At 38.6% G+C, this 15,650-nt stretch overlaps 2 protein-coding genes across 23 annotated transcripts in view; one reads left to right on the top strand and one right to left on the bottom strand.

Annotated features, from left to right (window-relative positions):
• The window catches only part of MED12L (mediator complex subunit 12L), a 364,655-nt gene that overhangs the window by 47,293 nt on the left and 301,712 nt on the right, over positions 1-15,650 (bottom strand). For 21 of the 22 annotated variants that reach the window (XR_015160227.1, XM_086390493.1, XM_086390411.1 and 18 more), the window contains 9 exons: positions 14,549-14,669; positions 14,064-14,165; positions 13,239-13,352; positions 9,323-9,522; positions 6,239-6,427; positions 5,557-5,631; positions 5,249-5,439; positions 4,281-4,442; positions 1,495-1,606 (listed from right to left, as the gene is read on the bottom strand). Coding sequence is in view for 20 of the 22 variants with exons in the window: in XM_086390493.1 (XP_086246619.1) it covers positions 1,495-1,606; positions 4,281-4,442; positions 5,249-5,439; positions 5,557-5,631; positions 6,239-6,427; positions 9,323-9,522; positions 13,239-13,352; positions 14,064-14,165; positions 14,549-14,669 (1,266 nt within the window). In the remaining 2 variants the exon portion in view is untranslated. Of the gene's footprint in view, positions 1-1,494; positions 1,607-4,280; positions 4,443-5,248; positions 5,440-5,556; positions 5,632-6,238; positions 6,428-9,322; positions 9,523-9,905; positions 10,034-13,238; positions 13,353-14,063; positions 14,166-14,548; positions 14,670-15,650 lie in introns of all 22 variants that reach the window. The other variant, XR_015160244.1, reaches the window with a different exon arrangement.
• The window catches only part of P2RY12 (purinergic receptor P2Y12), a 50,483-nt gene that overhangs the window by 3,566 nt on the left and 31,267 nt on the right, over positions 1-15,650 (top strand). The gene's annotated exons all lie outside the window — the stretch shown is intronic.

Below are 15,650 nucleotides of genomic sequence, written 5' to 3'. Positions count from 1 at the left end.
AGTGAGTAAGGCCATGTCAGGAAAGAAACAAAATAGAGGTGGGAGCCAGTGACAAATGATGGAAGGTCACATAAGCCTATATGGGGAAGTTTTATTCCAGGTATAGTAAGAAACAGGGGTTTCCCAGGTGGCGCTACTGGTAAAGAATGTGCCTGCCAATGCAGGGGACAAAAGAGACATGGGTTTGATCCCTGGGTTGGGAAGATCCCCTGGAGGAGGACACGGCTACCCACTCCGGTATTCACGCCTGGAGAATCCCATGAACAGAGGAGCCTGGCAGGCTACAGTCCATGAGGTTGCAAAGGGTCATACACAATCGAGCACATGCACACACAAACACATACCCACAATAAGAAACACTGCAACATTTTGGGCATCAGAAAAACATGTGGTTTACACTTTAAAAGGATCACTCTGGCTGTTGTGCAGACATAAATCTCATATATCCAAAAGGTAGCAGATGATTAGAGAACTGAACAAGTGTCTTGTTCAGGTTCATCCAGTACTATTAAAGAAGACACAGTGTCTAGAATTAACAGCCGTGTGGGAGGCCTCCATTAGGCACCGCTGCTGCTGCTGCTGCTGCTATAGGATAAAACGTCCCACAGACGCAATCTACCCACACTTCTCCATTCTATACTTTCAAATTCCAGTTTGATCACTCAGTGTCCTCATGGCACACAGAACAAAGTGTTTCAAATAGTGACCATGAGAATTACAGCTGGTGAAAAGGCAAAGTCCAAAGTCTTTGAAAATGAACTAAAAATGCCTTCTGACTTAGCAATGAGTATCTTGTGCCCTGGGACTTCCAGGTGGTGCTCGTGGTATAGAACCTGCCCACCGATGCCTGAGATTCATGAGATGCAGGTTCAATCCTTGGGTTGGGAAGGCCCCTGGAGGAGGACAAGGCAATCCACTCCAGTATTCTTGCCTGGAGAATCCCATGGACAGGAGAGCCTGATGGGTTACAGTCCACAGGGTTGCAAAGAGTCGGACACAACTAAAGCGATGTAGTGTGTGCAAGCATGCACACATCTTGTGCCCTAGACCAGCATCACTCTGGTTCTGGCAGTAAAACTGAGTTTTGAACCTACAGAGCTCAAGCTGAGACTTTCCCTGCCATGTGGAAGCCCAGTAGAAGATCTGGAGAGCGGGCGGGCTCTCTTTGTTACTGACATGGGCCCTGCAACACAGATTGCTCCAGGACCTCTCCTAAGAGACAAAGTCAGGAGAGGAACAGATATGACAAAGTTATGTACAGTCTGAAAAATGTAACTTTTATAGACATCTATCCAATGCCTAATTCATATTATACTATTGCTAATCTGATGGTGACCAGAATGCCGGGTAGGAGAACAGGACATGGGTGGTGCTTTCCTGCATCTAATCAAAACATGCTTTGCCCTTATTAGTTTAAGCTCAGTGTTTGAAAGGAAAACAAATGAATGCCATTAGGAAAATACTTGCCTAGCTCAATATTCTACTGTACTTTACCTGGTTAACTTGATTCTGCAGAGATGTTAGAAGGCCTTCTCGTTGTTCATCTTGTCCCTTAAGGCAGGTAAGGACCAGTGAGAGGAATGGTTGTTGACTCAAAAGAGACATACTATAAAGGAAGTAATAACAGCAGATCTAGTTAGAAAGAACAGATTACTTCCTGTGCAACACTGATTTCCTGCCCTCGGGTTACTGGCTCTTATTTATTTTACTATTAGAAAAGGGAGGGAAGTAGTAAATAGCCAAGACTACTTGAAAAGTTAAATCATATCTCTAACTAATAAGGTTTAAAACCACTGTAATGCTTGTAGATAATTTAATATGTTCTCTTGCCCTTGAAGGCATCTGCAAATGAGCATAAATTCATACTGCATCTGAGTTGGGGGGTGGAGGGAGGAAGAAGAGAATGTATGGTTTGTATCAGTAAACTGATCTTAAAGATACATAGCAGGAGGAATATCACTGTATACACAGAATAAAAAGAAAAACTTTTAAATTTCTCTCACACAGTATTTATATTTTGTTGTTGTTTAGTTACTAAAGTCACGTCTGATTCTTTGCAATCCCATCTACTTTAGCCCACCAGGCTCCTCTGCCCATGAGATTTTCCAGGCAAGAATACTGGAATGGGTTGCCATTTCCTTTTTCAGGGGATCTCAACCCAGGGAGCAAACCTGTCTCCTGTATTGCTGGCAGATTCTTTACCACTGAGCCACCATTCGTATTTTAGGGTCCAGGAAACAGGCCTATTAGGATTGCTGTGCTTGTGTTGCTTTTCAGCACATTTCTCAAGACCAATTAGATGGGCATGAGTAGAAGCGAGATGAGCACCAAGGTCTGAGGCCTCTAAAACCATTCTGCCGGCCAGTGACCTAGTGCACAGCTCCACTACATCCCACAGGCTTGACTTGTAAAAGAGTTTTAAGATATTTGATTTTAAAATTTTATTTTAAATTGGCATTTTAGTCGTATTTCTTACATGATCAGAAACAGCTGACATATTGATAAACTAATTTTTCTACACTGCAAAGAAAGATTTCTTAAAATGAGATTGAGGTCAAAATATTTCAATCCACTTCATTTTACACTAGCAGAGCTTAGAGAGACTGACTTAGGAAGAGCCATCTTCAATCTCTACATTAGCATCTAGGATTCCTGTGGGAAGTGAGGCAATGTACATGCCATCGTTAGCCAATCAACTTTGAGAATTAAAATTGAGTTATCTGGTTGGTTAATAAATACTGGCAAAGGGGATGAAGAACCAGATGCCAAGCAACATATGTGCAAAGCTAGGCCAATACCCAAATGTACTTTAGTTAAGAGCACAGACTCGGAGGCCAGACACCTGGGTTTCAGCTTCACGCCTCCTTAGCTATGTGTCCTTGATAAATATACTTAACTTTCTAGTACCTCAGTTTCTTCTTCTGTAAAAAGGACATAATGAAAGCACCTCAGTATGACTGCTAGATTTTAAAAGTTCACGTATTTATGTAATGAATTCTATATTGAGGCTGACATTTCATAAGGGCTTAGTAAATGACAGCCACCAATTAGGTCATTAGAAATCATTACTGATTAGGGCATAAGAAACCCCAAATGTTCAGAATGCTCAGAATTTTTATGTTAGGAATTTCCTTTTATCTCTGAGGTGCTAAATTCATCATGGTTTTACATTAGAATGTGTTTATGTTCTTTTTCAGTAACATAATCATTTTCCTAATATAATTACTTAAACATTTTCCAGGCCACAAAACTTAAAAAACATTCAACTTGGAAGATTCAATTTGGAGGATCCTATATATTAGGATCTAGCCTAATATACAGGCTAGAACAAGAGCCCTAAATGTTAAAAATATTAGTAACTTATTTCAAGATGCAGCATGACAGAAGTATAAATTATTCCATGAAATTTAAGCATAAGTACCTAAATAACAAGAAAAAACCCAAACAACTGCTGAATACAGGGACTGTGGATATACAGATCTGATTCAGCAGGTCTGAAGCAGAGCTGAGAAGTCAGTATTTTAAATAGTGCAGCAGTGATTAGGGTACACAGGCAGAATTGAATGCTAGTGCATTACATATTATAATCTGGAAACTTTATGTAACAGAACTTGGCCTATCAGATTATTTTCAATTCCACACAAAGACGAAATTTCAGTGGACTCTGAGTACAAGGACTATAACAAACCTAGACAGTGTATTAAAAAGCAGAAACATCACTTTGTAGACAAAGGTCAGTATAGTCAAAGCTATGTTCTTTCCAGTAGTCATGTATGGATGTGAGTTGGACCATAAAGAAGGCTGAGGGCAGAAGAATTGATGCCTTCAAATTATGGTGCTGGAGAAGACTCCTGAGAGTCCCCTGGACTGCGAGGAGATCAAACCAGTCAATCCTAAAGGAAATCAACTCTGAACGTTCATTGGAAGGACTGATGCTGAAGCTCCAATACTTCAGCCACCTGATGCAAAGTTGACTCATTGGAAAAGACCCTGATGCTGGGAAAGATCAAGGGCAAGACAAGTAGGGGGTGGCAGAGGATGAGATGGTTAGATAGCATCACAGACTCAATGGACATGAATTTGCGCAAACTCCAGGAGATAGTGGAGGACAGAGAAGCCTGGCATGCTGTAGTCCATGGGGTCACAAAGAGTCAGACATGACTTAGCAACTACTAATAACCACCAACAGCAGAGTACAGTGAGCATGTACATCTGTAGGCCATTGAATTTTCTCAACCATTCTTTAACCACTCACAAAGAAACAAAACTTCCAGCCATACCTTTTCTGCTTTTGTCTGTCTCTTTCCTTTTTGGAAGAAGAACCCAAGTGCTGTCCTTTCTCCAGCTCTTCCCCAGCTGCTTTCAACACTCTTCCCTGCACAGAAGTCGGCAGCCTGGCAATTAGGGGGGCCACCAGCCACACACCCCTGCGTTCAGAGGAACTAAAATTGGAAACAGGTATTATACCCAAGGATAGACCCAAGGCATCCTTTTCCTCTGCTCTCACAGTTCTGATCGAAACTCCAAAGCAAAACTTACATTCACAGGACACATGGGTTATTCTAACATTTGCCTTTCACTTCTACACTATTTCCTCTCAGCAAATACCAGACATTGGCACACACTCTTCGTGCTTATGGAAAGCACTAAAAGGTGGGATTCTGCAAGGATACTATAGCTCAACTTTTTTTTAAGTCTGGAAAAGTGTTTTTCTATGATTCTGGCTTTCTGAACACTAACAGTCCTTTTGTCTAACAAGCAATATACCTTTCTCTCATGGTTAAAATATGAAATGTTCTGATTACATTTAAGCATATAAATAACCAAATTCACCAGTTGTACTTTACACCAAAATGATGAAATACAAGTCTATCTGCCTTTTGTAATTATCATTTGAGCAAAACTGCCAATTTAAAAAGATGGCAGAAAGAGTGTTTCCTAAGTTAGGACTACCACGCAATAGGGCAGCCTCAGGGCACATGAAAGAAATTCACCCCTCTGGAGTGTAAACTGTGGTTCCAAGGAGTCTGGGCCTGCTCAACCGCATATGTGGAATGCTCCGCTACCGTGCAGCCCAGCAGCATGGCCCTTTAACATATTAAATAATGATAATGGACACTTACAAGCAATTATTTTCCTCACATTCCTGCAGCTTTATGAAAAAAAAGTCTGCATTATCCAAGTAAAATGTGCAATTACATGTGAAAAATGAATGATAGCTGCGTAAAACCACAGGAAAAAAAAATACCTTAGAAATGTCTTTATTCCATTCTGTCTCGTGCTACTTGTATCAGTACTTCCAATTCCATTTGGGTTGAAGAGGCCCATGCCAGCATTAGAAGAGTTATTGTTTAGGTCAGCTGACTGCTGGAACACCTCTATTGTTGCCTTGGCAATATTGTCCAGCAGGTTGTTCATTTCAGCCACCGAACCAGAGCCCTGGAGTCAGACATGAGAAAACAAACACCCCTGTGTTTCACTTTATCCACAGGCATCAATGCTGTGTTGCTTTTCATAACATGTCACACACGTTCATGCTTTCCTGAATGTACTCACAGGGTCCTTCAAGCACTGTTTGATCATTAACTGAAGCTCCAGCCAGGACTGCCTCAGCGTCCACTGCTCAAGATTCTGGGGAAAATGGAGTTAGCACGTTAAGAATACCAAACATGTCTTAAAGTATAAGAATCCCCTGCAGTATTCTCTTTCTCAAAACAACAGAGGAATGATTACACACAATAAAGGGATTCATATGACACAAAAGGCTTCCAAGTTTATTTCATATGCTCATTATAGGGACAAAGGAAAAAACAGCAACATTAAAATAATGTGCCTTACTCAGCTAGGCATTAGAAATGAATAAGACAATCATTTCTTTTCCCAAAGTCTATCTAAACAACTCCATTACAAAATGATTTTGATATCTTATGAATAACATAATGAAGACAGTCCTTCTACAAAGCTTATTTCTCATGTAAACACAATAAATATTGATACAAATTAACATATTTGCACTTATAGATACATAATGGTTGATACGATTTGCAGTGGGCATATTTACCCAGCAATAAAGTGTGGCTGTTACACAAAATGGAAAGTTGGGGGAATAAAAATCAGAATTAATTAAAGTTAAGAATTAGCTAGCAATGACAACAAGAGACAGGCAGTAACTCCTGTTACAAACACAAAAAACATGTCAAAATGACAGAAACACAGTCTATAGACTATTTTCACTCACCTGAAGAATGCGTTTAATGTGCTGTCTTTGGAGGTTGTCCCCCTCCGTACATTCCTTAATGCCATGAGGATAACAGATCAGCTGCAATAATTTCTGTGCTTGCATATTTGAGAGCACAGGGTCCAGAATAAGTTCTTTGTCTGTGCATAATCTCTCAGGTTCTTTTAAACAATGTTCTCCTACCCATTCCTAAAAATAAGAAGGCAATTAGACTGTACTAAACTCATGGCTCACAACAGAAAGCGGACAGGAAATTTTCCATTTAAAAAATAATAGATGGAAAAAGTAGGAGGGAAAGGCTTAGAAATTTTCCAGTATTTTGACTTCTTAAAAATATAAAGTAGAATCTTGGTTACAAAAATTTTTTTAAAAAGGAATGCAAGAAAGAAATATGCAAAAAAATAAAAAAGGAGGTGGGGGAGAAAGCTCAGTAAAGAAAACACTAGTATGTATTTTCAGTTGGAGAATTAAACTTTGCTCTAAGTACTGTTTTGGAATCATTTTTTTTAACTTGCTATGTAACAGTAGTGATTCTATGTATCACTAGGGATAATATGTATCCCTCACTTTTATGGAATGCACTGTAATATATCCCACTAATAGACAGGACATAGTAGAACACTGAGAAAACTGTCTTCCTTTTTGATATCATTATGAATAATGTTACCTTTATAAATACTTGTGCACATCTGTTCTGTGTACAATTATGCTCTTAGGATAATTTCTTACAAGTACAATTGCTGAGTCAAGGATGATCAGGCCCCATATCACAGCAATTAATCAACCTCAGTAATGCTATCCAGACATCAGTAATTTCTTAAGCATCAAAATGTTTTTAAACTCTCCATGTGACTCCAATGCGCACCCACAATTAGAAACCAATGCACAACTCGGCACACTCTCAACATATATATGACTAATAGTTTACTTTTACCATGATTACAGTATCCTCTAAGAAAAACATGACTCAACATTATATTATACCAATGGCAAAGTGAAAAAGAGCATATAGGTATGCCTTTTTTTTCTAATAGGAAAGGAGAATTTAATAAAAATTGGAAAGAAAAATCAGAAAATAATGAAACTGATTACTTAGGGCAGGGAGGAACACAGTGTAGAAAAGATGAGGGAAAGAGCTGTACATCTCTGAGCATACCTTCTCGCCAGTAGACTGACCTTTTCTGTTGTTTAGTTGTTGCTATTGTTAGTCACTAAGCTGTGTCCCACTCTTTGTGACCCCATGGACTGTAGCCCACCCAGCTCCACTGCCCATGGGATTTCCCAGGCAAGAATACTGGAGTGGGTTGCCATTTCCTTCTCCAGGGGATCTTCCCTACCCAGGGATCGAACCCATATCTCCTGCATTAGAAGGTAGATTCTTTATTGCTGAGCCCACCAGGAAACTCCAGCTGACCTTTGGGAGTATGGTATTCTAAAGATAGATATGGTAGGAAAAGAAATAGAAACTGAATACAAACAAAACCAAATGAAATCAATTCTATTTCAAGTGAGTAATATATCCATACTGAAAAAGAAAGGTCAAATAACTTTTTAACACAATACAGTAAAACCTTAAGGAAAAAAGAATTATAAGCAAATTCTCAACTCCTTTTAGGAGACTCATTTTTTCATAGCAGTATAGGTGTAATAATTCTAAAACTACTTCAGGTGTATTGTAGAATTCAACAAATCAGTAAATGATTGATGTTACTGGTATCCAGGACTCTTACTATGGAAGAGAGCACTTTCAACACAGATTGAAGGGATGCTAACAAAAACTTAAGCTGTTTGATCAGAACTGGAGGTATCAGTATAAACTCATGACTATACACACACACATTTATGTATACGGATGCTTTCTTCCCCCAGCTCTGTCTGCTAAAAGGGCCTAGAAGCAATAAACGCACATTGCCCACAGCAATAAGCACACACAGAACTCAGATCTTGGTTTCTAAACAGCATCTTCTTCTAAACAGAACCAAGGTTCCATGAAAAGATGAGTTATATAAGACAGGCCAGAAAGAAAGAAAATACTTGTTATTAAAAAAGAAAGGGCGAGAGAGTTGCGAAAATAACACAAAAGTCAGCATGAAAAGATTCCCACTTCTGGACAAATCTGGAACAATTTGAACATGAAAATAACTGAGGACTGTAACTTTTGTGGATAATAAATAAGTGGAAGAAAGGAAGGGAAGGCAGAAAAGGTTAGGCTTTCCCTTAGAGTAGAATGCAAACTGATAAATGTGAAAAAAATGGAGGAGTTGGGAAAAGCCATCTTGCAACCCTCACAGTAACGACTGGTTTAGACAAGAATCACAATGGATGCTCTGTGGGAGGTGAGGGAGTTTGATGGGAAGCGGAAAACTTGCACTGTCTCAGAGAGTGTCCCCCAAACTGTTTACTAATTCCAAGGGGAAAAATGGTAACTATACAAAACAAAAATTAAAAAAAAAAAAAATACAGCGGAGATAGCCTAATCAAAACTAACATCACCAATGAGGTACAAATGGGCCTCAGGTCCTTTGGATGTGATTACCTGAGAAGAATATAACACACTCTACAGTATCACGGTGAGGAATGCATACTCTGACACTAACCTACAGGAAACTAAAGACAAGGCCAAGATTATTGGGAAAACTGACCAAACTGGAATGTGGCCTGTAGGTGAGAAAACCTTAAGATACCAATGCTAAATTTCCTTCCTTTTAAATCCTGTATTTTAGTTATGTTAATAAATGCTGAAATATTAAAAAGTAAAAAAGAACAATGTAGTCTATCTCCTCTCAAATGCTTATGTAAAAATATAAGAAGTAAAAAGTATATGAGGACCATACTCACACAAACACAAATAGAATTATAAAGCAAACATGATAAAATATAAAAAATTAGGGAATCTGTGTATAGGGTATACTAGACTTCTTTATAAATTATTACAACTTTTCAGAAAACTTTAAATTATTTCAAAATGAAGTGAGAAGGCAAAAGAGGACTATCTATGTACAAGTTCCCTACAGTAGTGGGCCTTTCTCTCCAAAAGAACAGTAACACACTCAAAGTTAAAGGCAAATTAAATCTGAAAAATACCTGTTGACAGATGGTCCTCAGTACATATCTAGCATATTCTCTTAAATTGGCCGTTTCTATGGAAATGCTTTTCCCACAGGATTTTGAATTTTGTGAGGCAGTCCAGATATCCTCAGCATTCCCATCACGTCGTAAACCCCTCATGGTGAAGTCATCATTTTTTAAAGAGCTGACACTGTTATTGCCAATTTTGGCATCTCCTACATAACAGAATCACAAAAGCAAAATCATAGAAATTCAAAATATTGCCAAATATTTGGAAAATAAATAAGGCAAGCATTCAGAGATTTAAAATGCACGAATGGGATCATTATTGCAAAGTAAGTTGTTCAGCAACAAAGAGAAGGGATCAAGACAGTAAATGCTAGAACACTGAGAAGTTCTATCAGACATGGGAAAAAAAACAAGTTCAAGGCTCATTTTTTATTTCATTTATAGAATTAAGTATACTTTCACCAAACTTGGAAAGGCTATTATGAATCACACTTAATAATCACAGAACATTGATTTCACCAATATTTCAAGCACAAATGTATGCAAATTCATTTGACTTATATAGACAAGGAAAAAATGGGTTACTCACCCTTCTAGATGTCCCTTTTTCATTTCTTCTCTTACAATGAATGACTTATTTTCTATCCATAGGTCAAGAGAAAAGTTTTGCCTTAGCCCACCTTACTATCAACTTCTTGACAAGAGAGATTTATTTCCCTGGGAATGGAAAAGGGCAATGCATACTAAGGAAGCCCTGGAAAATAGGGCATTCATTGAATAACCCATGTCTTTCACTTTCCTCTTTGTAAACATCCAAATTAGAAAACCTCACCTGATCAGCCTCTCATATACTTAGTAAAATGAAGCTCAGGAAAGTGTTTTCCTCACAACAAAGTTCTGAGGGGAAAACTGAGCAGAATTATTGAATAGCCAGAAATAAGAAATATTCTCTAGCCATGAAAGACAAAAATTTGTCATATTTTAAAAGTGAAAAATTAATGTAATTTGGTAAAAAAAAAAAAAAAAAAGACTGCCAAATGGAAACAGAGCCTCCAAACTCTTATCTATTTACCCACAAAGATCACAAGCATTGAGTAACCAACAAATGAGTTTAGATAAAGCTCTCGCTTACTTCACTGTAAGGGAAACCAACCCCAGGTCAGTGCAAAAAGCCTTTTAAAACCCGTAAGTCAGCCAAGAAAAACTTTCGACTCTGCTGAATTTTAAAAATCGAATTGCTTACTAAATGGTTACTTAAAAAATCTTAAGGGGAGGGAGGAACACATAATACATTTCAACTCAGTATCTTATCACATATTATACATTTCTCATTCAAATATTTACGCAAAAAAGCACCAAGTTCACTTCACTCATGGGCATTTATTTAATTCAACAAAGCTCTTCAAAAGCTGGAACAAAGACTGAATTCTACATGTACCAACATTTAGCATGCTATTTCCAACCTTAGAAGATATAAACAACTATTGTTGCTATTGTTATTTAGTCACTAAGTTGTGTCCAACTCTGCGACCCCATGGACTATAGCCCACCAGGCTCCACTCTCCGTGGGATTTCCCTGGCAAGAATACTGGAGTGGGTTGCCATTTACTTCTCCAGGAGATCTTCAGGACTCAAGGATGGAACCCAAGTCTCCTAAATTGTCAGGCAGATTCTTTACCACTGAGCCCCCAGGGAAGCCCGTAAACATCATGTGCATGCGTGCTCTGTCATGTCCGACTCTTCGCAACCCCACGGACTGTAGCCCGCCAGGCCAGGCAAGAATACTAGAGTGGGTTGTCATTTCCTATTCCAGGCAATCTTTCTGGCCCAGGGGTAGAATCCATGTCTCCTGAGTTGGCAGGGTGTTCTTTACCACTGAGCCACCAGGGAAGCCCTATAAACAATTATTTCCACAACTTAAACTACTAGAGAAATTAGAAATTGAATTCTATAAAACAGTCCTATCTCCCTAACTCAAAATAGATCCTAGTTGACAGCACTTGAGAGAACACTTTGATAAGAACACAGTGAGGTAAATAAAATTGCAAAAAAGGAAACAAACACCTCTGCCAGCCCCAGTCTAGGAGATCCTTATTCAATTTAGATGTTAGGATGACTGAGGTCAGGAGGGCTGTGCTAGAAGCTTCTGCAATGGCAGAGACAATAAAACAGACACAGTGTTCAGTGCCTGCCTGGTCCAAGGGTCTGTTGACATTCAACAAGCCTCATCCTGACTTCTCAGACCTGAAGAACCCTCTATCACTTAGGAAGATATAGAATCCACCAAGAACTGGGGCCAATTAAAAAGGTCAAGGAAAGGCCATGAGATAAAAATAAACTGGTGATTAGGCACTGATATTAAAATACATATACTTAAAGAAGTTGCAAATTATACTTGGGATTAAACCAGTCCCACAAATCAAGGGGATAATATAATGTTTCTATGGTACACATTTTGGTTTCTCCTATGAAAATGTCTATCACATATGCATTCACACTTTCAACATTAGCTTATGGAAAATCTTTCCCTGATGGGCATTGGAAATACCACAGTAAAAAAACGTCAGTCCCTGATTGCTTAGTCCCTATATTTATTTATTAAATAGAAGTGACTGGCCAGCTTTCCTTTCAAACATATTGAAAGTAGAGAAATCTTACTGAAATGAGCATTTAATGTTGGCAGTATAGTACTAAGAGCTCAGAGGAGAGGCTGTGGCCTCCATACGGCTCTACCTTTCCATTTCAAATACAAAATCCCTGGGCATTTCAATAGGAGTGTGTGTGTGTGTGTGTGTTAAGGTGAACTTTAGTTTGTTTTATGAAAACTCTTGTTATCTACCCTCATCATCACCTAACAATACTTAAGTGTTGTTTGCTCAGTCGTGTCTGACTTTTTGCGACCCCGTGAACTGTAGCCCACCAGTCTTCTCTGTCCATGGGATTCTCCAGGCAAGAATACTGGAGTGGGTTGCCTTTTCCTTCTCCAGGGGATCGTCCCAACCCAGGGATCGAACCTGGATCTCCTGCATTGCAGGCAGATTCTTTACCATCTGAGCCACCAGAGAAGCCCCGACACTTCTTAAAGAGAGGTATAAAAAGGTCAGGATACATTCTAAAACACGTTTAAGACTCACCTAAAACAATTCATCTAAACTCAGCAAATTCAGTTCTAGCCAAAAGGAGCTCCTTTGGAACATAAGAGGTAATTTTTGTTTAGTCAAGACCAAAAGAGGGCACCTTAAGTTGAAATTAGGCAGTATGAATTCAAGAATCCTTCCCAATCCTTCAAATCCTGAATGATTTACAGAATAAAAATGTTTTAAGGTACTACACTGTAAATGAACAGAAAAGATAGTACTACTATTCCTGGAGAATACATATCAATAAAGATGTAGGGATGTCTTGAACATTATAAATTAAATGAAAAAAAGTGTGATATCTAATACTGACTTATCAACAGTATCAATATCATTGTAATTATCACCTGATGCATGAAAAAAACTAAGGCAGATGGACAGAAACTTTTTCAGGATCACAATGAAAAACTAAGATTAAAACCCAGATTTTCTTGTATTCTAGTCCAGTAATATAACACGAAATGTAAACCTTTACACAGATTATCAGTTCAACAGAGTTCATTACAAAGTGTGACTTCTGCCAACAAATGAAATCCTAACAACCCTATGGGCAGCTAAAATCCCACACACAAAAAAGTATTTAAATTCCCCCAGAATTGTAAGTAAGGGACAGACTTCTTGGAGTCCAACTGAACATACACTTGGAAAAAACCAACTAATTTTTCCAAGAGAATAAACAAACAAAAATGCGTTTCTAATAATTTTAACGAGAGTTAAACCTGAATAGAAATTATTTTGCCTCTGTTTCTAGTGATTAACCAAGCTCAGTGCCAGGATAATCTTACCAAGCATCATAATTGCTTTTAAGACAGCAAACACGGCTCCCACTTCAATGCTGTTGTGAGCAGCAGCTAAGAGGTGTCTGTCACAAGACGATCTTATTCCCGGGAAAGGTTTGCCTATAAGAAAGCCAACAAAGCTTTAACAGATTCGTCATCATCATTAACCACTGTTTGTAACCACTTACAGTCAGCAGGGCCTTTCATTGTTAAGTTGTGAGCGCTTAATTGCTATTAGCTAGCTTTAATTGATGTTTCATGGATTCACTAAGAGACACTGCCAGTATCCAGTACTTTTTTTTTTTTTTTTAATTATTAAGACAATGGCTTTGCTCTTCAGAGAGATGTATCGAAAAAAAAATCAGTAGCACTTTTATCCATTTCTGCTGATGTCACACACACATTTACATAGAAATGATCTTTAGGAACAGACTGCACTAAACTCTAATCCCTAGAATTCTTTACCTATTCCCTTCACCTTAGTAAAAGAATAAATGAAATGCCATTGCCCTAAGCTGCTAGAGTATGGTTCTTAACCAACAAGAGTATGTTGGAGGATCACACTGCCCACCAGCATGACTTGGCCAAGGAGCAGAGGTATTTTTATTGTTTATTAACTCCTGATGTGAGTTTCTCAATACACCCTGATATTACGTAAAAGAAAGGTGCTGACAACCTTTCTCAATAGCTGACAACCCCTTTCTTTCATCGCCTTGAAAAAAGCCCACCAAAATCAGGAAGAAGATTACAGAACGGACAGCCTACTTGATCAAGTTAAACCTAAAGCTCCAAATGAAAACATCATCAGATAGATTTCAACTGCCATCTCACCGGTTGCTTGAGGTAACAGGCAGGCCTGGGGAGCTCGAAAGAGATGAAGCAGGAGACGGCATGTCATTCTTGCCCCAGGCTCTGCATCTGCATCTCCGCAAGCTAGGAGAGAGGATTTTAAAAGCAAGTTTTGTAACATACTGAAGAACATATCTTCCGCATTTCTCGTAAGCTGAAGTTTCTGGAATAATTTAAATAAATGCTCCTTACGGTAAAAAGTAAAGCACTGGCTATTTCTTTTCTGAGAAACGTGAGAGCTCTCTTAAAAACAAGTACTAAAATAGCCGTTTCCAACCTTCTCCATTGAAATCAGTGTGACTTTGTCTGGAACAATTATTATAATGCTACCATCTCTACCTTGATGACGTATTACGGCACAATGCACGTCTACTCAAATTCTACCCTGTCACTCCTTCAACTTGCGAGAGACCACAGCATCGAGACACCAAGCAAATAACCAGGGCAGCTCCAGGATGCAGCCTTACCTGCGGCGAGGAGAGAGGGGAGTGCGACGTGTTGCACGACGTCCTCCAGGGAGAAACACTGTCGTGCTATCAGAATAGCAATGAAAGTAGCTAATGAATCATGGAATGAAAGGTCACTCACCTTCAAGAAAAACATTGACATGTTTTAATACCTAACACCCTTTTGAATAACATCTTAAGATTAATATCTAAGAGAACACAGGCAATACCAATAAGATCTCAAATCCCAAAAGGAACCAGTAGAGGGAAATCACTTATGAGTATTACCCTCTGGGCTTTTTTCTATTTTTTAAGACAAAGAAAGAGGTTCACCCATATCCCAATGCTTTAAGACAATACTAAGCTGTACCTGGAGTACATGTAACTGAGAAACCAAACAATAAAACAGCAAAATGAAGATATCTCTAAGTGATATAACATTAAGTAAGTCTTTTTGGCAAAGTGCAGTATAATCTGATATTGAAGGGTAAGATCATTAGAAGCAATGGAAAACAAGAAGGTTCTCCTAACTGAAAAACAAGGCTTGTGAGTGTTTTGGTGTTTCTTTCAGGAATAACTAATCTTAATTTTGTAAGATAATTAATTTTAAAAACAACTGTGAAAATTCTCACCGACTCCTAAATGTAAAGAAGAGTGAAGATGAGTGAGGGAGAAAAATGAAAGAGGAGAATCAGAGGAGAAAAAATCATTCATTCAGAGTGAAACTTCTACCTTTTACAGATCTCACAAGACTTTGGCAGAAAATAATAAGAAAAACAGCTGTAATGGTAGCCTCCACATTAAGTTGTCCGGTTAAGTCAAAAACTATGGTTAGAGATTAACAGAGAAAGAGCACAGCACCTAGAGGTTCATACTGCTAAATCCAACTTTACAGACGAGGGAACAAGCAGAGGTAAAGTGAAAGAGAAACAACTGAAAGGTTAAGGACCTATGTTAAAGACAGAAATTTGGGTCTTTGCTGTCTGGAAGAGCAGGTCACAGGTATGAATTTTACATCTGAGGTGCCCACAGGATAGAGTAGGATTGCCCATGTGGTCTTGAGACACCAGAACTAGGAAATAAAACTTAACTGAGAGGCAGTTTTTATAATGTATACAGGTTC

This window comes from Bos grunniens, chromosome 1 (assembly GCF_055505025.1).
Source record: "Bos grunniens cultivar Pamir isolate PY7600 chromosome 1, Bosgru_T2T1.0, whole genome shotgun sequence".
In the NCBI taxonomy this organism is placed as follows: Eukaryota; Metazoa; Chordata; class Mammalia; order Artiodactyla; family Bovidae; genus Bos; species Bos grunniens.
This window is presented reverse-complemented; position numbering and strand designations above follow the sequence as displayed.